Here is a 22,238-nt window from a genome sequence, read left to right as displayed (position 1 = left end):
CCCAACCCCCCAGCTCATCTCTCCCTCCTCAACCTGTCTCCTTTGGTAACTAAGTTTTTCAAAGTCTGTGAATCAGTCTCTGTCCTATAAATATGTTCATTGTATCCTTTTTTTTGGATTCCATGTATAATTTATAGTATATGACAGTCATGTGTCACTGTCTGACTAACTTCACTTAGCATGATAATTTCTAGGTCCATCCACGTTGCTGCAAATACTGTTATTCATTCTTTTTTATGGCTGAGGAATATTCCATTGTGTATTATGTACCACATCTTCTGTCAATGGACATTTAAGTTGTTTCCATTTCTTGGCTATTGTATATAGTGCCACAATGAACACTGGGGACATGTATTTTTTTGAGTCATGGTTTTCTCTGGATAGATGCCTGGGAGTGGGATTGCCGGATCATATAGTAGTTCTATTTTTAGTTTTTTGAATAATCCCCATACTGTTTTTCCATAGTGGTTGCACCAATTTACATTCCCACTAACAGTGTAATAGGGTTCCCTTTTCTCCACACCCTCTCTAGCATTTATTATTTGTAGACTTTTTTTTGGGGGGGGGTAAACTTTGGTGATGGTCATTCTGGCTGGTGTAAGGTAGTGCCTCATAGTAGTTTTGATTTGCATTTCTCTGATAATTAGTGATGTTGAACATCTTTTCATGTATTTTTTTTTTCGGCCATCTGTACATCTTCTTTGGAGAGTTCTTTGTTTAGATCTTTTGTCCATTTCTGATGGGGTTGTTTGTGTTTTTTTTGGTATTGAGCTGCAGAAGGTGTTTATATATTTTGGAGATTAATCCCTTGTCAGTTGCTTCATTTGCAAATATTTTCTCCTATTCTGTGGGTTGTCTTTTTGTTTTGTTTAGGGTTTCCTTTGCTGTGCAAAAAAATTTTATGTAAGTTTAATTCGGTCCCATTTGTTTACTTTTGTTTTTATTGTCATTACTCTAGGAGGTGGATCTGAGAAGATATGCTGTGGTTTATGTTGGAGAGTGTTTGGCCTGTGTTTTCCTCTAAGAGTCTTATAGTATCCACTGTTATATTTAGGTCTTTAATCCATTTTGAGTTTGTTTTTGTGTATGGTGTTAGGGAGTATTCTGATTTCATTCTTTTATAAGAAGCTGTCCAGTTTTCCCAGTACCACTTACTAAAAGGAATGTCTTTTCTCCATTGTATTTTCTTGCCTCCTTTATCATAGATTGGTTGACGGCACATGTGTGAATTTGACTCTGGGCTTTCTACCCTGTTCCACTGATGTTTCTGGTTTTGTGCCAGTAACATGCTGTTTTGATGATTGTAGCTTTGTAGTATAGTGTGAAGTCAGGGCACCTGATTCCTCCAGTTCCATTTTTCTTTCTCAGGATGGCTTTGGCTATTCTGAGTCTTTTGTGCTTCCAAACAAACTTTAAAATATTTTGTTCTAGTTCTGTGAAAAATGCCCTTGGTAATTTGATAGGGATTGCATTGACTCTGTAGATTGCCTTAGGTAGTGTAGTCATTTTGTTAATATTGATTCTTCCAGTCCAAGAACATGGTATATCTTTCCATCTGTTTGTGTCATCTTTGATTTTTCTCCTCAGCGACTTACAGTTTTCAGGGTGCAGGTCTTTTGTCTTTTTAGGTAAGTTTATTCCTAGGTATTTTATTCTTTTTGATGCAATGGTAAATGGGATTGTTTCCTTAATTTCTCTTTCTGATCTTTCATTGTTAGCATATAGAAATGCAGTTGATTTCTGTGTATTAATTTTGTATCCTGCAATTTTAGCAAATTCATTGATGAGCTCTAACAGTTTTCTGGTAGCCTCTTTAGGATTTTCTAGGTATAGTATCATGTCATCTTCAAAAAGTGATAGTTTTACTTATTCCTTTCCAATTTGGATTCATTTTATGTCTTCTCTGATTGCTATGGCTAGGACTTGCAAAACTATTTTGAATAGTAGTGACAAGATCGGATGTCCTTGTCTTGTTCCTGGTCTCAGCAGGAATTCCTCCAGCTTTTCACCATTGAGAATGATGTTAACTGTGGGTTTGTCGTATGTGGCCTTTATTGTTGAGGTAGGTTCCCTCTAGGCCCACTTTCTTGAGGGTTTTTTTTTTTTAATCAGAAATGGGTGTTGGATTTTGTCAAAAGCTTTTTCTGTATCTATTGAGATGATCATATGGCTTTTATTCTTCAGTCTGTTAATGTGGTGTATCATACTTATTGATTGGTGGATATTGAAAAATCCTTGCATCTCTGGGATAAATCCCACTTGATCATGGTATATGATCCTTTTAATGTACTGCAGGATTTGGTTTGCTAGTATTTTGTTGAGGATTTTTGCATCTATGTTCATCACTGATATTGGCCTGTAATTTTCTTTTTTGGGGGTATCAGCATTGCTATGGGCTGTGGTGTAGGTTGCAGATGTGGCTTGGATCTGGCATTGCTATGGCTGTGGTGTAGGCCAGTGGCTATAGCTCTGATTAGACCCCTAGCCTGGGAACCTTCATATACCACAGGTGCATCCCTTAAAAAAAAAAAAAAAAAAGAGAGTTGTCATTCTTAGTTTCTAATTTTTTCACAGCCCTGATCATTGATGGCTAGAGAAGCCCTTGCGAGTTAGGAGGGGTCCCTGGTTTGTTCCTGGGTGTCAGCACATACACACACATGCACACACACACAAAGAATCAGTAGATATTTGTGGGAAGCCTCAAAATGGAGTAGTAACCAGTTTAGTTCTTAAGGATGACTGAATATTTTTTATTTTGATATATATTCTAAGATTAAAATATTCATGATAGGAACCAAATGTAAAATATCTAAAATAGCATTCAAATTTCAACTATCCACTATCATTAGGAGTATCTTCCCCAATAAATTTCCAACTCTCAAATTATTTATGGTAAAAATGAAAGAATTTCTTGAAATCACCTCTAAAGTACTCCTTTGGCCCCAAATTCTGAAGAACTATGATTCTAACATTAACTATTGAAATGTCATTATGTTGCTCAATATCCCATTAAACAGGAGCATCTTGTACTCCAGAACTTATCAGTGCCCTTCAGAAACTGAATTATTTTGAAACTTTGTTTCCTCTGTTTAAGTATGGCATCTTCTCACATTTTAAGCTTTCTTTGAATTTTTTTTCAAGTGAGAGACTTCAAGTCAATAGGTATCCAGACTGTACTGATTTCGGTAGAGGGGTATTTTGTTAGAAGGTTGTTACTCACAGTCATTGCCATGCTGTGTGTAGGACTTTTGAGCAAATGCTGACTTAAGAAAATACTTTTCAAATAAGAAACATCAAGAGGTGCAAAAAACTAGACTCAAGGGAATTCCTGTTGTGGTGCAGTGGAAATGAATCTATGACTAGTATCCATGAGGATGTGGGTTTGATGCCTGGCCTTGCTTAGCCGTTAAGGATACGGTGTTGCCATGAACTGTGGTGTAAGTCGCAGACTTGGCTCAGATCCTGAGTTGCTGTGGCTGTGGTGTAGTTCAGCAGCTATAGCTCCAATTCAACCCCTAGCCTTGGAACTTTCAGATGCTGTGGAATGCAGCCCTAAAAAGCAAAAAAAAAAAAAAAAAAAAAAAAATTAGGCATTAGGCTCAGTAGTCCTTCTCCAAGTTCTACAGTGATATTACCCTAAATCCAGTACACCCAGATATTAAGTCTTATTGTGAAAGCTCCTCTCTCTTATGTTCTGGTGGGTTATAGTTAAGGGAAACTGAATGTTTAATAGCAAAGTTCAATCCATGCCTGGAGAAGGGACTTCCTATTTTATAGCTATTGGATTATACAGTAATAGTCATAAACCCTAGATAGTTCTCTCAGTAGGAATTAACATTCCCAAACAAGTAGATGCAATGCTCTTGTCCCTCAAGGCCTTTCAGCTCTCACATCAACTCAGCTGCTCCGATTCCCAAACACTTACCTTCTCTGATGTGTTATACAAGGTTCTCTTCTGAATGAAATCATATAAACCTGTAGTAGTATCAGGCTACTCTCTGTCCTTTTGCATTTTTATTAGTCTCTATACTCCAATTGTTTGATTGGCAGTTTTGTTTATGAAAAAAAAAAGCTCACTTTAATAAAATTATCATATTTAGATGCTTGTTATTGGAAGCTGTGTGCCAAATGCTATTTTAAAGCCTGTTCATATGAAACTGTTCCCAGAAAATGCAGAGGAAGGAACACTTCCAAACTCATTCTATGAGGTCACCATCATCCTGATACCAAAACCAGACAAAGATACTACAAAAAAAGAAAATTACAGGGCAATATCACTGATGAACATAGATACAAAAATCTTCAACAAAATACTAGCAAATCAGCTGCCACAACACATTTAAAAGATCAGACACCACGATCAAGTGGGATTTATCTTTAGGGATGCAAGAATTTTTCAATATCTGCAAATAAATGTGATACATCACATTAACACATTGAAGAATAAAAATCACGTGAGCATCTCAATAGATGCAAAAAAAAGTTTTAATAACATTCAATATCCATTTATGATCAAAAACTCTTCAGAAAGGGAGCATAGAGGAAACATACCTCAACATAATAAAGGACAAACTCACAGCAAACATCATACTCAAGAGTGAAAAGCTGGAAGCTTTTCCTTTAAGATCAGGAATAAGTCAAGGATGCATACTCCTGCCACTCTATTCAACACAGTTTTGGAGGTCCTAGCCACAACAATCAGAGAAGAAAAAGATATAAAAGGATTCCAAATTAGAAAAGAAGAAGTAAAACTGTCACTGTTTGTAGATGACATAGAAAATCCTAAAGGTACTACCAGAAAACTACTAAAGCTCATCAATGAATTCAGTAAAGTTGTGCGATACAAAATTAATACACAGAAATCTCTCTCATGTCTATACAGTAACAATGGAAGACTGGAAAGAGAAATGAAAGAAACAATCCCATTTACCATCACATCAAAAAGAGTAACATATCTAGGAATAAACCTACCTAAGGAGGCAAGAAATTTATATTCTGAAAACTGTAAGACACTAATGAAAGAAATTGAAGACCTCACAAAAGATGGAAGGATCTACTGTGTTTTTGGATTGGAAGAATCAATATTGTTAAAATAACTACACTACCCAAGGCAATCTGCAGATTCAGTGTAATCTCTATATCAAATCACCAACGGTATTTTTCATAGAACTAGAGAAAAAATTTTTAAAAATTTGTATGAAAATACCAAATACTCTGAATAACCAAAGCAGCCTTGTGAAAGAAGAGTGAAGCTGGAGGAATCAGGTTCTCTGGCTTCAGACTATACTACAAAGCTATAGTTATCAGAACAGTATAGTACTGGCACAAAACTACATGTAGATCAATGCAACAGGATAGAAAGCCTAGAAATAAACTCATGCACTTATAGTCAATTAATCTGTGACAGAGAAGGTGAGGATATGCAAAGGAGAAAAGACAGTCTCTTCACTAAGTGGTGCTGGGAAAACTGGACAGCTAAATGTAAAAGAAAGAAATTAGAACCTCTCTAATATCATATACAAAACTCAGGGAGTTCCTGTTGTAGTGCAATGGGTTAGGGATCAGACTGCAGCAGCTTGGGTCGCTGTGGAGGTGCAGGTTTGATCCCTGGCTTGGCATAATGAGTTTAAAGGATTTGGCATTGCTGCAGCTGTGGTGTAGGTCACTCCCTGACCCAAGAACTTCCATGTGCTGTGGGTGCGGCCATTAAAAAACAAGAGCAACAATAACAACTCAAAATGGATTAACACCTTTATGTAAGATGGATACTGTAAGCATCTAGAGGAAAACATAGGCAGAACCTTCTTTGACATAAATCGCAACAGTATTTTTTTGGATCCATCTCTGAATTTCTAAAATGTATAAATAGCTCATACAACTTAATATCAAAAACAAAAACAAACAACCCAATCAACAGATGGGCAGAAGGACTTCCTGTTGTGGCTCAGGAGGATAAGGACCCCACATTGTCTCTGTAAGGATGTGGGTTCAATCCCTGGCCTTGCTCAGTGGGTTAAGGATCTGGCATTGCCGCAACCTGAGGAATAGGTTGCAAATGTGGCTCAGATCCACTGTTGCCCTGGCTGTGGCATAGGCTGCAGCTGCAGCTCCAATTTGACCCCTGGACTGGGAATTTCCATATACTGCAGCCGTGAGAAAGAAAAAGGGGTGAGGGGGGCAGAAGACCTAAATAGACATTTCTCCAAAGAAGACAGGCAGATGGCCAAAAAGCACATGGAAAGATGCTCAACATTGCTAATTATTAGAGAAATGCAAATCAACACTACAATGAGTTATCACCTCACACCAGTCAGAATGGTCATCCTCAAAAAGACTACAAACACTAAATGCTAGAGAGGGTATGGAGAGAAGGGAATCCATACACTTTTGGTGGGAATGTAAATTAGTAGACCACTGTGAAGAACAGTATGGAGGTTCCTTAAAAAACTAAAAATAGAACCACCATATAATCCAGCAATCCCACTCCTGGCCATCTATCCAGAGAAAACCATAATTTGAAAAGATACATGCACCCCAGTGTTCATTGCAGCATTGTTTACAATAGCCAAGACGTGGAAGCAACCTAAATGTCCATCAACAGATGAATAGATGAAAAAGATGTGGTAACAGTGGAATATTACTCAGCCATAAAAAAGAAATAATGTCATTTGCAGCAACATGGATGGACCTGGAAATTATCATAAGTAAGGCAGACAGAGCAAGGCAAATATCATATCACTTATATATGGAATCTAAAAAAGTGATACACGTGAACTTATTTACGAAAGATAAGGACTCAGAGACTTGGAAAACAAATTTATGGTTACAAAGGGGAAAGGTAGTGGGGGAGGAATAGGTAGTGGGGTTTGGGATTAACATATACCAACTACTATATAAAAAAATAGTCAACAAGGGCCTACTCTGTATATATAGCCCAGGGAACTCAAAATTCTTTTTTTTTTTTTTTTTTTTTTTTTTTTTTTTGCTTTTTAGGGCCACACCTGCGGCATATGGAAGTTCCCAGGTTAGGGCTTGAATCGGAGCTACACCACAGCCATAGCAATGCAAGGTCCAAGCTGCATCTGTGACCTGTACCATAGCTCACAGCAATGCCGGATCCTTAACACACTGAGCAAGGCCGGGAATCAAATCCACATCCTCATGGATCCTAGTTGGGTTCGTTCCTGTTGAGCCACGATGGGAACTCATTATTCTATAATCATGTATATGGGAAAAAAATATGAAAAAGAATGGGTATATGCATATGTTTAACTGATTCACTTTGCTGTACACCTGAAAATAACACGACATTATAAATGAACTATACCCCAATATAAAATAAAAATTAAATTAAAAAACTTGTCTATCACACTCTACAATTTGAGAGACTAAGAGTGAGTAAACAATCTCTTTTCTTTCTAGATCTTCATCTGCTTGTGGATGTGGCCTGCAAGCAGGAGCACTTTCCAAAGGAGGAAGAATTAAAAGAGTGAGGAATGGATGACATATGTGACATTGTGCACTAGCTGTAGCTGGAGGCAGACTAGCCTTGCACATGACACACTCTTGGGATTTTTTTCAGTTCTGTTAAGGAAAAAAAAAAGAATTTTTGTTTTGTTAATTGAGAATTTCATTAATTGAGAATTGGGAATTTGGTATTTACTACAGCTGTTTGGTTCAGATTATTTACCTTGACAAACTACTAAACATCTAGCAGCGTTTTTTTTTTTGTTTGTTTGTTTGTTTTTCTTTGCTGCCTAGATCCCTTTCAAATGAAAAGTCCTGGCCTTCTGTTACAGTCAAGAAACATCTAAAACAGCTGCATCTATGGTACTGGAGAATAGTCGTGTGGGTGTGCTGACTTGTCATCTTGCCGCTTTCAAACTGAAGTCAGCACAACTCCAGTGAGGAGTTCAGTCTGTCTGCTTCAAGTCGCAGTGTGATCCTTTTAGAGAAGATGGTGTGAGAAACAAAGGCATGTGAGGTCACCAAGATCACAGGTCTAAATGGGTCAGGAATTCCAGGGAAGAAACTCTGGGAAGGAGCTAATTTTCTAAGTGATTAACCAGGAAACGCTCTTACTTCCTAACCCAGCATTCTGTTTCAAGAACAAGGCATCCGGACTCGGACCATCCATCACACTCAACAGCCCCTGATTCTTTTATATTAATGGGAGCATTCTTCTATTTTCGTATCTTTCTTTAATTTTAATGATATATTATCATAAATGGTAAGCTTTTGTTAATATATCACTTATTTGATATATCTTCTAAAGAAAAATATTTAACTTGTTTAACGTAATTGTATTTATAAATGCTGGTAGATTAAAAGTTTTAAAGCTTTAAATTTGTATTAATATGGCAGGAGAGAAGGATAAAGGATGCGTATGTAGCATTTTTTATTTTGAAGGGGAAATATACAATGTGTGAAAGAAGCATTAAGAGATTAACACAGTTTTCTTATTTTAGATTTTTACATTCAGTAAGTATAAATTCTCATCTATAAACGATATTGAGTGCAAATTTGGGGAGAAACTAATTAGTAGTCATCTACCAGGAAGTTATGTATGCCATACCTCTGATGTTTTTAATAATTTACATATGGTTTAAGCTTCTGAGAGAATTTTGGATAGTGGGATAGACTATAACATTTTTATCTTATCCCCTCTTTAGGATCCTACATTCAAGTAGTAGGACTGTGGGACTGGTTTTTAGGAGAGGTATCTTGGATGTCCAGTTTCTGTGGTTGAGTCCTCACTTGCTCATCCAATGACAGAAAGAACTTTCTGATTTAAAGTTTTTTTAAATTGACTAGAACTTTCCTATTGGATTCTGCCTCAGTTTTCCTAATAAGCACTGCAGAAACAAAAGGAAAGCCTAGGAATGTGAAACTAATGAAAAAGGAAAGGCACTTAGTGATAGGACATATGTACTATTCTGGTGAGGGTGGGTGTAATAATTCATTTCTTAAATTGCATTGTGCCTTCTCAATGATGTCAGGCCTGAGAAGTATTACAGAGATAGTATTTTTTTTGGAAAAGGATGAGCTCTGTGTTGGTCTGCAGTGGCTCAGTTTAGATATGAAAATAGGTTCTGGTCCATTTGATTAAACTAGTTGATGTCCATGTGATGAGCATTTATTCATCTTTATTAGCAAGATTTAAAAGATAACAGATTATCAAGATTCCTACATCTTTTGGTCAGACTGTGTATTTTGGCAGAGTGCTTGAAGAGGAGACACAGTTTCTAAATGAAGGAACTTTGCCTTTTCTCTGTCATATTGAAAAGCTGATATACTATGTAGGTGATATTCCTTTCCTTAGATATGCCTTTCTTGGCTTTGTATATGTTGAAAGAGACAAGACCTTTCGAAGAACATGTGTCAAGCAGGAACCTTGGCATGGATTTGGTTTCAGTCATTTTAAGGCTTAATTAATGAAATGCCTTTATCAGCTTTCCAAACTTTTTTTTTTTTTTTAATATATGAATACAACAGACCAAGGAGCTGGATCTCCTGCTATACTCACATGCCTGCTACCTATCAACTAAAGCTATCATTACTGACTTGGGCAAAGTGGCAAAAGATAAAATAAAATCTTTGTGTGAATTAGCCAGTAGGGTCTGACACATGCTAACAAGGTTCCTGACTAGCGCCTCGGTATTTGAGCACCTTAAGCACGATAAATTCCAATCAGTCAACAATAAAGTGAGTGTTTCAACTAGACTTGTTGTCTTGCTTGTTTTTACTGTCTGATTAGTGATCAATAGAAACCTCAGTCATTAGGACTATTAATCATAATAGTAGCGTTCCAAAGAGAATGTGCTCTGTTTTTCAAAGAATCTGACTTAAAAAAAAAAAAGTCCTGAGCTTTTTAATTTGCACTTGAATAGAGAGTGAGTCCTTAAAATACCATTAAGGATAAGGACAATTCTTGGACATGTTTATAGAAACCTAGTTTTTTGGAAAAGGATCGAGGTCTTGGGTAACTTTAGTCAATCCAGATGCAAAGGTAGATCCGAAGGGTGATCTGTCTCCTGTGTAAGGTTAGGTGGTAAACATCGGTGAGATGAGCATCTTATGTAGCGATGGCATCTTTGTGATGTCTCTGTAGAAGCTGTGGTCTGTCAATCTGCCAGAGGATAATTTCTCTTGTTTATCAAATCTGGTGACTTTGTTTGTCAATACTGTGTAAATAAACACCATATATGAGTGAACTAAGCTCTACAGAGCTATTTGATTGGATCCTGAGTAGCTCAAGGTATCCAGACTCATGATAATGTATTATCATCATCCTCAGATCTCAGAGTTTCTTCAAGAGAGGGCAACCACATCTGTATTTTCTTCCTTTCAACTAAGTGTCTGCATTAACTCTTAGGTTTGGGTGTCTTTATTCCTTTGCAAGTGTCAAGCAGGAATAGGTGAGGCAATGTCAATTAGTAGGTTACTTTTTGTTTAAAGATATTTTTACATTAATCCAGATACATGATTATGTGTATTTTGCATTATTTATGCTGTGCTCTTATGTGGCTTATATAAAATAAAAATATAAAACCATAGCAGACCTTGAAAATTTTTCTCCAGAAGAATTAGATCTATTCCTGTTCTTTAGGAAAGGAGCTATAAAAGGTCTATACTTGCATTATGTTCTTAAGGTCTAACCAATAAAGAAAAAGTGCTAAATTAAGAATTTACTTTAGAATTTATCTCTCTGCTCTAGGTGCTATTAGGCCTAAAATGCCAAAACTATCCCCATAAACCATCTTCAAAAATTTCTTTTATTAATTTGTTTTGATTGAAGTATAGTTGATTTTAATGTGTTAATTTCTGGTATGCAGCAAAGTGATATATTTGTGTGTGTGTGTGTGTGTGTGTATGTATTTTAAGGTTTTTTTCCATTATAGTTTAATACAAGATACTGAATATAGTTCCCTGTGCTATACAATAGGACTTCTTTATCCATTCATCTGTCAGTGGCCATTTCGTCTGCTTCTGTGTCTTGGCTGTTGTAAATGGTGCTGCTATGAACATTGAGGTACATGTACCTTTTTGAATTAGACCATAAACCCTCTTCAGGGAAAAAATTCTCAAGGCGAATAGGTCACTCATACTTTCTGCTTTCAGAGGCATTATGTCATTTCATCTTTATTTATTTATTTTGTCTTTTTAGGGCTGCACCCATGGCATATGGAGGTTCCCAGGCTGGGGGTCAAATCAGAGCTGTAGCTTCAATCTACATAGCTGACGGCAATGCTGGATACTTAACTCACTGAGGGAGGCCGGGGATCAAACCTGTGTCCTCATGGTTGCTAATGAGATTCGTTAACCACTGAGCCACCGTAGGAACGCCTGTCATTTCATCTTTACATTAGGCCTACAATACAATTATTATTCTCCACATTTTAAAGGTAATCAATTTGTACAGTTCTTTTGTACAAATTAAAAATTATTTTAAATTTTCTCTTATGTGCTTCTTACCACAATTTTAACTGTGCTTTTTTACCGCAATAAGCTCGTGACATCAATCTTAATCGTTTTTAAGTGTAGTGTTAACTACATTCGCATTGTTGTTCATTTGTACAATTTGGAAAGATTATTGGCAGCAGATCACAAATAAAATGTCTGGCCACAATCACATGTAATTTGGTAAATTTGAAAATTCAGATTTTAAAAACGTATTTATTACTTTATATATTGGAAACTTTTGCATTATTTCTAATGTTCGTGAATGTGGTAATTAGCCAAAAATTACTTTTCTTTTTGCCTGTAGTCTTCTTGTTAATATATTTTACCCCTTTGTATTTATGGCATAGACTTACTTGCAGTCTCATTGAAGGTCCAAGTCTAACCCATAGTATTATTTCACCTCTCAAGGATGTGAGGAGAAAATAACAGATTCCAGACCTCTGACATCACCTAATCTAAAAGCTTGGTACTGGCACAGTTTAGAAAAGAGCTACCGAATTTAAATTTGTAAGGGCTGAAGAAAAGCTATGCATAAAATGGACAGAGTTCTTGCCAGAGTAGCAGACATAAGACAGCAATAAATCAGTAAGAACTATAGCACAAGATCACTTTATTCTGGCTTTGGGCATTTATCCACACTAAAACCCGGAAAGAGCAGAAGTCCCCTTGAACTTATATTTATCAAACCTTGTGTCCATTGTTTTATCTTCTGGGTTTTCTTTTCTTTTTTTTTTTTTTTCCTTCTCTTTAGTTCCTCGTACCGCCAGCTAAGTCTCTTGGGTGCAGAATCTGCTTATGTATCTGTTGGAGGGGCCCTGATTTTCCCGTGGTAGCCTGCTTCCTCAGGGAAAGGTGCTGAGGGTTGAACTAGATGCAGTTTGGCTGTGGCTCAATAGAGGGAGTAGAGGAGCTGAGAGGAAAGCGAGCGCGCAGGAACGTGTCTGGTTAAGTAAGTGTGCGTGCACCGTGCCCCAGCCATCCAGGAGGAGGCGGGGCGGGCTGGGGGTGGCTGCCTCTAGCTGCTCCACCCTCACTTTGTGTCAGCAGGTAGAGAGCGTGATTGCAGTCCCAGGGGAGGGAGTCAGAGCTAGAACACCAATTACAAACCACAGGCTTCCTCCTCTAGGGAGTTGATCCAGAATTGTCTTTCTGGAAGGGAAGCACTCGAATCCTTCCGAACTTTCCAAGTCTATCCATGATACAAAGATATTGCCTTCTCCCTCTGGGATTTTCTGTGTTCCTGGTAGTGAATTGTTGCTGATGTATTTGCTACTTTGCTTCTTTTCTCTTTCAAGATTTGATCATTTTTATATGCTGTTCGGGGAGAAAAAGGACTTTTGTTAGAAAGGAGATTTCAGAAATGGTTTTGGATCCTCCATAAGTGTTTTTAGAGTTCTTGGGGACAGTAGCTCTAACCTTGGAGTAAGTTTCTGCCTTTGACCTGCATGGATTATTTTTTCAGGCTGCGGAATTTCTCGGCAACTACCTGCAGTGTGGGGCACTTGGTTTGGTTGCAGAGTGAGAAGGTGGAAGAATGAGCTGTACTTGGTTAAGCAGTTGAAACCTTATTTTGAGCAGGATCTATAAAAGCATAATTGAATTTGTTTCACCCCCGTGGATTCCAGTGGGCCCGACAGCGCAACAGGTTTGCAGATTTCTTTTGAAATTCTTTTTTTCCCTCCCCTCCCTCTGCCTCAGCAAAAGAAAAAGCATCTGTATAACAGGTTCATGTTCAGTTGCTTGGCTTTTCAGCACTTATTCTGAAGACTTAATAAGATTTTTTAACTTGACCTCTGAGCACAGTGGGCTTTGTGGTTGAAGTGCATTTATATTTACTTAAGGGTGCACATTTTGAAATTTTAGAATAAGATTTTGTTTGTACAAAGACCCAAATTCTCAAGTGTGCCTAGAAATAGCACAGATCTACTCTACTCAGGTTTATTTTTACTTTTTCAGGGTGTTCTACTTAAGCGCCTGTAGACTGATCACCTCCCTACTCCCCTATCTTTTATTCCCCACCCCCTCAAGGAATTTGAAAACGTGTTAGGAATAGCCCTTTGTTTTACTTATGGACCTAGAAAATTACAGATTATAAGATCTGGATAATAAAGTCGTTTGCAAAAGCATCTCATGGGAAATCAAGGTGCTTGGCATTCTCAAGCAGGAGAATAAAAGCCGGAATCCCTAAGAGAGAAAGGAAAATAAAGACAGAAATATGAATTTCAACTGGGAAAAATAATTGGAAAGCTAAGCTGTTCAAATATTCTTCTAATTATGAAAGTTGGAAAAGGTTGTGATGCTCAGGTTTATCCAGTGAATATATGAAGATGTATAAATTACCACCTAATTTATAGGCAAATTTAAATAGAATATTTTAAAAAATCATAGTATATTTAAGTTCCTGAAAAGTATTAGAAGTTCAGTGGGCCTGAAACTTTGGCTATACTGAAATACAGTTGAATGTTGAAACTTTTATAAGTACATGTAGTAGCATCTTTGGACATCTCTCAAGGTGTAGCCTGAAATATTGTCACCTCTCCTTTCCCATTTAACAAAAAAAATTCTCTTGTGATCTTTAGTCTTTTACCATTGACAAAAATTCTCCTGTCATCTATAGTCTTTTACCATTGACAAATTTTACCATTGACAAACCTTTGGTCTTTTACTATTTGACAAAAAACTTAAAAAGACCACTCTTCATTTTCTGAGCTGGAGTTTTTCACTCTTACCTTTGATGCATGGCCTTAGTCGTTTACTTTGCCTTGTTTTGTTCATTAACATTGGGTTTAGTGGCTCCAGAATTTGATGCATATGGAAGACCAGCACCAACAGATTTGACATAATAAAAATTCAAGATGTGACCGTCAACCTCAAGCAAAGTTGGAAATTCCAAAGAGAAGTGGTGATGCCTGTACTAAACAGTGAAGATGGGAGAAAATGACATACCTGAAGCAGAAGTAGGCTGAAAATACCTTCTTCCCTGCCAGATCAGGAATGCCACCTGTTCTTGGGAATATGCTTTAGAGAAAGGAAGGGCCAAAACAACAACCCGGCTTTCTGAAACTGAAGCATACATTTCTTTTCCTCCGTTTGTCTGGATCTGAGAACCTGCATTTGGTCTTAGCTAGTGGAAGCAGTATGTCTGGCCGAAGTGCATTGCTGCAGCTGGTAGCATGAGTGGTGGCCACCAGCTACAGCTGGCTGCCCTCTGGCCCTGGCTGCTGATGGCTACCCTGCAGGCAGGCTTTGGACGCCCAGGACTGGTCCTGGCAGCGGTGGAGTCTGAAAGATCAGCCGAGCAGAAAGCTATTATCAGAGTGATCCCCTTGAAAATGGACCCCTCAGGAAAACTGAATCTCACTTTGGAAGGTGTGTTTGCTGGTGTTGCTGAAATAACTCCAGCAGAAGGAAAATTAATGCAGGTAAGGATGACTTTATTATTTTTCACTTTCCATCTGTTTGAAATACACCTTTCTTCTTTTGTCTCCCAAACCAAATTCTCTACAAGGGATTCTGCTGCTTAACTTTCTATTCGTTGCATCTTATTAGGCATATTACCTTATTGGCCTTCTAAAGCAAATTCTTATTTTATACTTGAGGAGAAACATAGAAATCCTATATAAGATCATCTGTTTGTTTATCTTTAATTCTGGTATTACATTGCCTTATTGGTATTACATTGTATTACATCATCAGACCATTCTTTGCAAGTGATATATTCTGGACACTACTTTTTTAGAGAGTAGATGAACTGTATGGGCTTGTGTTTAATTGACTCAAGGATTGTACTTTATATCCTGTTTAGATTTGAAGTGAGCACTAAGGAAGCTGATGTTAATGGTCAGTAGCACTCTGAAATTCTAGAATGCCCTTGGAGCATATTTGATCACTGTGTCACTTTTAAAATTCAGTCATGCTTGAATGCTACGGCTGGCCTTATACCACGTGTGGCACCCTATTGCTCAGCCCAAAATGGAGAGGACTGGATTACAAAATGGACACAAGGTGTAAACCTGGCTCCCGATCCCTTTGGTCTTGTCTATACATATTTTTATTATTTTCAAAAAACTTTAAATGTAACATCCCTTTTTTTTATGGACGCACAGAAATTGTCAGACACAGTTTCTTCAGCTTTCAGGTTGTGCATTTTGCCTATAACTCATTCATAGCCTATTCTTTATGTGCTTAATTTATGAACTGACCGAGGCCGTAGCATTTCATAGCTGAATTGCTCATTCCCCATGGCGAAGATAGAGCCTGGAGGGCTCTACCTTTTTAATGTGGCATTCTCCTGTCTTATCCCATAAAATTCTTTTGCTTATTGATTAAAATTCACTTTATAAAAGGACTCTCCTTGCTGTAGTTCTTGGACACAGGTGAAAATGTTGTTAAATATGATTGATCCTAGCAAGCTCAGATTTTTATTTTGTGACATGAGCAGAACCAAAATGTATGAATTTAAGTTTAAAAATTTTGTCCACTCAGAGAAAAAAAAGGTGAGGAAATTTAGCAAATTATAGAACTCTCTTTTCCAAACACAGATTTTTACGTATATGACCTAGTGGTTCTTCATGGTCACTTCTTCGGCAATATTTTGAAGCTGAGCTAAGTGAAGTGGAAGAAAAATTGGGTGCAAAGGAAGGCTCTGTTATTTTGAAAAATAAACAGGCAAAAAGAATATGTCTGGAAAAAATAGTGTAAGAATTTTTGCATAAGAGTCTGTTTACTTAATTTGAACTCGAGGATAGAATTAGGAATATTTGAAAGTTGAAACTATAAATCATTTTGAATATAACAATTGGAAAGGAAACTTCCTTCCTGACCTTGGCTAGTTAATTCCCTGGAGCATGAGGTATGGGCTCCGTTTTAATTTTTGCCCTAAATGATTTCACTATAGAGCCGTATTTTGGTATCTCCGAGGTCTTTGGGAGCCATACTAAGCTTTGTGCCTTCTTAATGTCCTGTGGCAACATGTTCAATGGGTTAATTATATGCTGCAGAAAATCATGTCCTCCTTTAACTTAAATTTGTTGTCTTCTATTGTCATAAAGCTCTACATAAAGTTTTTGTGTTTTCATTAAAGGAAAATGTATATAAGGTATATAAGAGACACTAGCTGGCATTTGCTTTGCCAGTCTTGTCAGTCTTTATCATATCTTCTCTTATTTTGCTTTTTCTCATTCTATTAAGTGTTGCTTAATCCTTTTTTAAAAATACTGTTAACTTTGAGTCTATCGGTGTACTTTAAGTATTGAGTCTTTACTTTGTGAAGACGGGATCTAATTGTATCTGTTATTTAGCAAGGCCTTCAAGTTTGGGTCATTGGCAATTTTCAGCCTTTCTTCACCTTTCCTGTCCATACAGCTTCTTCTAGGTCATTAATAAATTAGTGTGCTAGCCTAGTATTAATCTCTGGAGACTTTCAGTATCAGTCCTGGCTTGTTATCTATTTATCAATGTTTAATCCACAGTAATTCCTAAATCTTCTTAATAACCTCTTAGGAGAGACGTTATTTAAAAGGAAAAAAAAAAAAAACAACCTTTTGAATGATATGCATCAGTTCTCTTTTATCCACTATTTGATTAACTCTTTCAAAGAAGTCTAGCATGTTAGGGACACATGGTTTGCACTTCTAGAATCCATGCTGTTTGTTCCTTATCAGATTACATTGCAACTCAGGTTTACTCAACTGTGGTTAACCAAGCCTTCCACTCAACTGAAGTTCTGTTTAAATGTCCTAGAGCTTATACATTGCTGCATTTTAGCTTTCTGTACTCAATGTTACAAACCTAAAGGCAATCCTCTCTGTTGGCTTTGAGGAATTTTGGATAATTTTTTGTATCCTTCTACCTATGAATTATTCTAGCTGCCTGTTAAGTTTGATTATCTTCAAAGATCCGGTCAGGTCTTGGTAAAATTGGGCATGCTATGCATTGGGAAATGTAATGTTAGAGCGATGATTTAAAAAAAAATAATAAAAACGTTGCGGTTTCTGGAATTTCCAAGGAAATTTGACATTTCTTTACATTTCTGGAATTTCCAAGGAAAACTGACATTTCTTTACATTTTGCTCACTTATTTGGGGGTATGTACCTTTTCATAAAGACCAACTGGATTTTCTGGATTAACTGGATTTTCATCGATATTGCAATTTCAGTTTCCCTTAGACAAAGAGAGACCTCCTCTGACAGTGTACCCCAGTTTGCTTAATAATAAAGTAGAACGCAGAACCATCTCTAAAATAATTTTGCTTGTTGCAACTTCATCTCATGGCCGTGTGTACAAGACCAGGCACTGGTGAATTTTTGTCCCAATTCTTATTCCTCACTCTTTGTGCTTAGGCTTCTCTTTACCAACAGTCATATCCATTTTATAAGATATGTTCAGAGTCTTAAGTTATAATATTCTTTTTAAAGTACTAGAAGAAAGTCAAAATAGACGAGGAAATGTTGCCTTTGCTGTATTCCTGTCATTTCTCATGTCTTCTCTTTTCCATTTCATAACAACCCATCTTAGCCCTGACCAAATTATCTTGCTTTCCTTCCTGTTTTGTCCAAGAGCTGCGTCTTTGCATTGCCATATCATTTCAGATCCCTGTGCAGGTTTGCCATTGTCTTTATAAAGTGTCTGCTTCTTTGGTTTCCCCTACGTTTGCCAAAGTCCTGCCTCTCCCTCTCCTCTGATTTCCTTCTACTTTTAAAATCTTTGTTTTCCATTTCATTTTTATATTTAGCATAACCTTCCACCACTATTCTGCCTCAGTATTTCCCTAACCAGCCATCAGAAATCCATGTCCAAAAAAATTTTGTAACTGTGAGTCATGATAGATGTTGACTAAGCTTATTGTGATGATCATTTCACAATATGTATATGAATCAAATCATGTTGCACACCTAAAACTAATATACAGTGTTACATGTCAGTTATATCTCAATTAAAAAAAAAAGAGAATGTGGAAGACCAAAAAGAAAAAAGAAAAACCCTCATGTCAAGGAAACTTTCCTGATCTCCTAGTTACTTGGCAGTGACTAATAAAGAGGACTAAATGATAGTGATTATATATTATTCTTAATATTTTGACTTTTCATTAAAGATATTCTTTTTCTCCTGGTTTATACCATTGAAGATGGAAAATGTGCTGGAGCTTCTGCATTGTCTAATTGTCTGGTTTTCTGGTTTATCTCTTATCAAACGTTTACTTATATTATTTCTACGTAATATTGTTGCTGCCACTTCTGAAAACGATTACAGTCCTGTTTTCTTTCCCAATTCTTGCTCCTTATTAATATATGTTGCTTATAGAGGGGACAACTCAAAATTAACTTTCTTTCTTCTCAAAGCAAAAGAGCAAGAGGATCTTAGTGTGGCACAAGAGAGGTCACTGATTTTTTTAACTGTCACACTCTTCCTGCTCAGCTGGTTGTCCTGGATTTTCTCAGACTCCAGGTTAAAGTTATGATCAAGATTAGAATGTACTGCCCTGAGGCTTCAGGCCTACAGTGGGAGCTGTGGTCATTTAGCATCTGGCCAGTAGCTGTTGCATGTTGCCTCCGCTGGCCCCTTCATTTGCCTATTAGTCAACGTGAAGTTATCCCATCTTTGCCTTTTTAATTTATTTGTAGTCAGGGCTTGAAGTGGATTATTTGGGGAGGAAAAGGAAAACTTTATACTTAAGGTTTTTGGAAAGCCAGAGAGACAATGTTAAATAGCAAACTATAGTTGATAAACTGACTAAACTGGACTAAAGGGACTTGACTTTTAGCTCTGCCTCTGCCAAAAGTAGTTGGGTGATTTAGGAAAAATTAGGTTTTCACCTTTCTGTAAAACCGAACTTGTGCTGTGTACTTGACATGTATTAGCTCACTGAATCCTCATAATACTTTCATGAGAGAAATACAGTCATTTTTTTTTTTTTTATGATTAGGGCAGATGTTTTTAAACCTTTTTTAAATTGAAGAATAATGTATTAAATTATCTAAGTTACAGTTATGCAATATAGTTATTCACAGTTTTTTGAAGGTTACATTCCATTTATAGTTATTATAAAATATTGGCTGCATTCCCTGTGTTGCACACTGCATCCTTGTAGCTTATTTTATTCACAGCAGTTTGTACCTCTTACTCCCCACCTCTGCAGTGCTCCACCCCTTCCCCTTTGGTTGTCACTAGTTTGTTCTCTATAACTGTGAGTCTGCTTCTTTAGTGTTACATTCACTAGTTTGTTGCAATTTTTCAGATTCCACATACTGTAGGTAAGAAAACGGAGGCTCCAAGCTCTTTGCCAAGGTCATATAGATAGTTGGTGGCATAGCTGGAACTTGAACCCCAGAGCTCATGCTTTTCCAGCTCTAAAAGTCTATATACCTAAGAATGCCTCAGATGAACAAAACACCAGTAACAGGCTTTGTATAAATGAATTTATTTCCAGAATAGAAAGGAATGAAAATGATGAGACTTTTCTCAGAGATTTTAGCCAAAGAATATCTTGCCAACTTCTACTAATCTCTGAATTTCTTCTATTTTGCTTTTGTGTTTGATTTACAAAGATATTTGCAAATCCAAATGTTTGTTTACTCAGTATCTCTCTTTTAGTGTAACCATTTTCATTACCTTTCTCTTCATTTTTTTTTTTAAACCAGTCTGTGGTAAGTCCTCTAATACAGGAACCTGAAATAATAAACTTTGAAATAGCATGCATCTAACTGTCATTGCTCAAATTAGAGTTCTTTGGAAGCAGAGATATCAAAGATTTTGTGATTTTGCTTTTAAAGGCCAGCCTTTAAAAGAAGTACAGATATTTAACTCTTAGTTATTTATGTTAATGGGGGTGCAGAAAATTCAGTTCGTTTATAACTGACTTTGGGATGTAGTTAGGTGGTGTTCCCTCAGATGTGCACACCAGCACAGGTGCTTGCCTCCTACGATTCCAGCTCAGAGCCTCCTTGACTTGGCTTTGTTGTGAGAGGCAGGGCACCCAGATGAAAGAAGGAAGCTGCAGACTATTTTTAATGATAATTTTTTCAAGTTAAGAAGTTATCTCATTTATGTAAAAGCACCCATCAGACAGATGGGTATATATAATAGTTTCATACTTCATGTGGAAATCTGGTAAAAATAGAAATTCAAATTTCTAAATCTCTATGGTTAATAGGAGGTAATAAATGAGCTGTGCCCTTGGTTATTGCCCCTCATGAGCTATTTCGTGTCCTTCTAGCTGATGTAGGGGTGGGCATTTCCTTGGTTTTTGTGGCAAGCTGGGTGTGTGTGCATGTGTGTGTGTTATAATTTTCTTTGTCTAAAAATTAGCCATAGTTAGCTTTTTATACAGTTTTAAAGATCTCTCTGGGGCTCATGGTTTTGTTTTTGTCTGTAATGAAAAGCCTTTACATTTTATTCACCGGAAAGTGTTTATTGACCTTATTTGTGCTTTTCTTCCCCGTCTTACTCCCTTCAAATTACGAAGTACAGTAGAGGAAAAAAGGAGTTATAAATGAGAAACATGCTATTATAAATGAGCAACATGCTATTATCAGTTCTGGTCAGGAACCAGAATTGATAGCAGAGTATTGTCAGAAAAGTGTGTGATGATGATGTTCCCTCGAATTTATATCGCGGTTCTGTTCCAAAAGGCGTAAAATGATTCACAGATACTTGCAAGCCAACTAAGAACAGGTGATACTCAACTCCATTTTATAGAAAAGGAAACCTAATGGGAGAGAGAAAAGCAAGTTAATTATCTTAGGACAGAATTGCACAATCTGCTTTGCAGGAGATAGGCGAGTAATGCAATTTTTAAGTCATCCAAGGATGTGGATTTCTCAGGGAAATCCTAAAAAGCTAAAATATTGTCAATGACTGAGATAGCCTTTATTTGGACCTATGCTGCTCAGTGTGATAATTCAGTCAAAAGAGCCATTGGGGAAGCAGTTGGCCAAGTCTAGGTCTCAAAAAGCCCTGTGAGCTAACATTCTGACCTGCATTCATTGTTCTTTTGAGAATTGTTATTCGAGTACCAGCCAGAGTCTTTACAATGACCTGTAAGGCCCTGTGGGTTCTGGCCTGACACCCACACCTTCTACCCCCGACCCCTCCACTCTAGTCACTCTGACCTCCTTGTCTTTCAGTTCAACCAAACCTAGTTCTACTTACTAGTTCCCCTTATCCCCCCAGGTCTTTTCTCCTCTTAGTCCCTCAAAGGTCAACCCCAAGTGTCAAATATACCTTCTCAATGAGGCCTTCCTAGACTGTCTTGTTCTGGGGACTCTTCCTTTGGCCCCAGGGCTCATATTCGCCCCTCAGTTGAATATGGACTCTGTGAAAGTAAGGATTTTTGCCTTAGTTCAGAGCTGTGTTTTGGAGAATAGAGCCTTGATATACTTAGATGGTGCCTTTGACAGAGTAGGTACTCAGTAATATTTATTGAATGCATATAAGGAAAATTATGGTGGTGCTGAGTGACGGTGATAGGTTGGAAATGACTCCAGGATGAAACCGAGTTACCATATTTTTAGTATATGGTGAAATCAGTTATTTTAAGGGCTTTGGGTTTGATAGAGCATGCTGGCAGCATAGTGTTCCCTGGTTGTTATTTTCAAAGTGTAAACCTGGCTTTAACCGATGTGGTTGAGATGCTCCTTTACACAGCAGTTGTTTAGTTTTTAATAACTAGCCCAATCCCTGCTTTTTAGGAAATTCTGATTTTCCAAGAAAATGAGACCGAAGTCCTTATGTTTTATGCCTACTACTAACTTGTATTTCCTAAAAAAAGGATTAT

The 22,238-nt window shown here is 37.2% G+C and overlaps 2 protein-coding genes across 2 annotated transcripts in view; both read left to right on the top strand.

The window, feature by feature from the left end:
* Positions 1–10,760, top strand: part of HSF5 (heat shock transcription factor 5) — a 48,306-nt gene extending 37,546 nt beyond the window's left edge. Inside the window, exon 6 of the mRNA XM_003131648.3 lies at positions 7,423–10,760. Coding sequence (XP_003131696.1) covers positions 7,423–7,493 — 71 coding nt within the window. The 3' untranslated portion in view covers positions 7,494–10,760. The remainder of the gene's footprint in view (positions 1–7,422) is intronic.
* Positions 11,970–22,238, top strand: part of RNF43 (ring finger protein 43) — a 63,448-nt gene continuing 53,179 nt past the window's right edge. The window contains 2 exon segments of the mRNA XM_021067274.1: positions 11,970–13,108; positions 14,254–14,885. Coding sequence (XP_020922933.1) covers positions 14,637–14,885 — 249 coding nt within the window. The 5' untranslated portion in view covers positions 11,970–13,108; positions 14,254–14,636.

This window comes from Sus scrofa, chromosome 12 (genome assembly GCF_000003025.6).
Source record: "Sus scrofa isolate TJ Tabasco breed Duroc chromosome 12, Sscrofa11.1, whole genome shotgun sequence".
In the NCBI taxonomy this organism is placed as follows: Eukaryota; Metazoa; Chordata; class Mammalia; order Artiodactyla; family Suidae; genus Sus; species Sus scrofa.
This window is presented reverse-complemented; position numbering and strand designations above follow the sequence as displayed.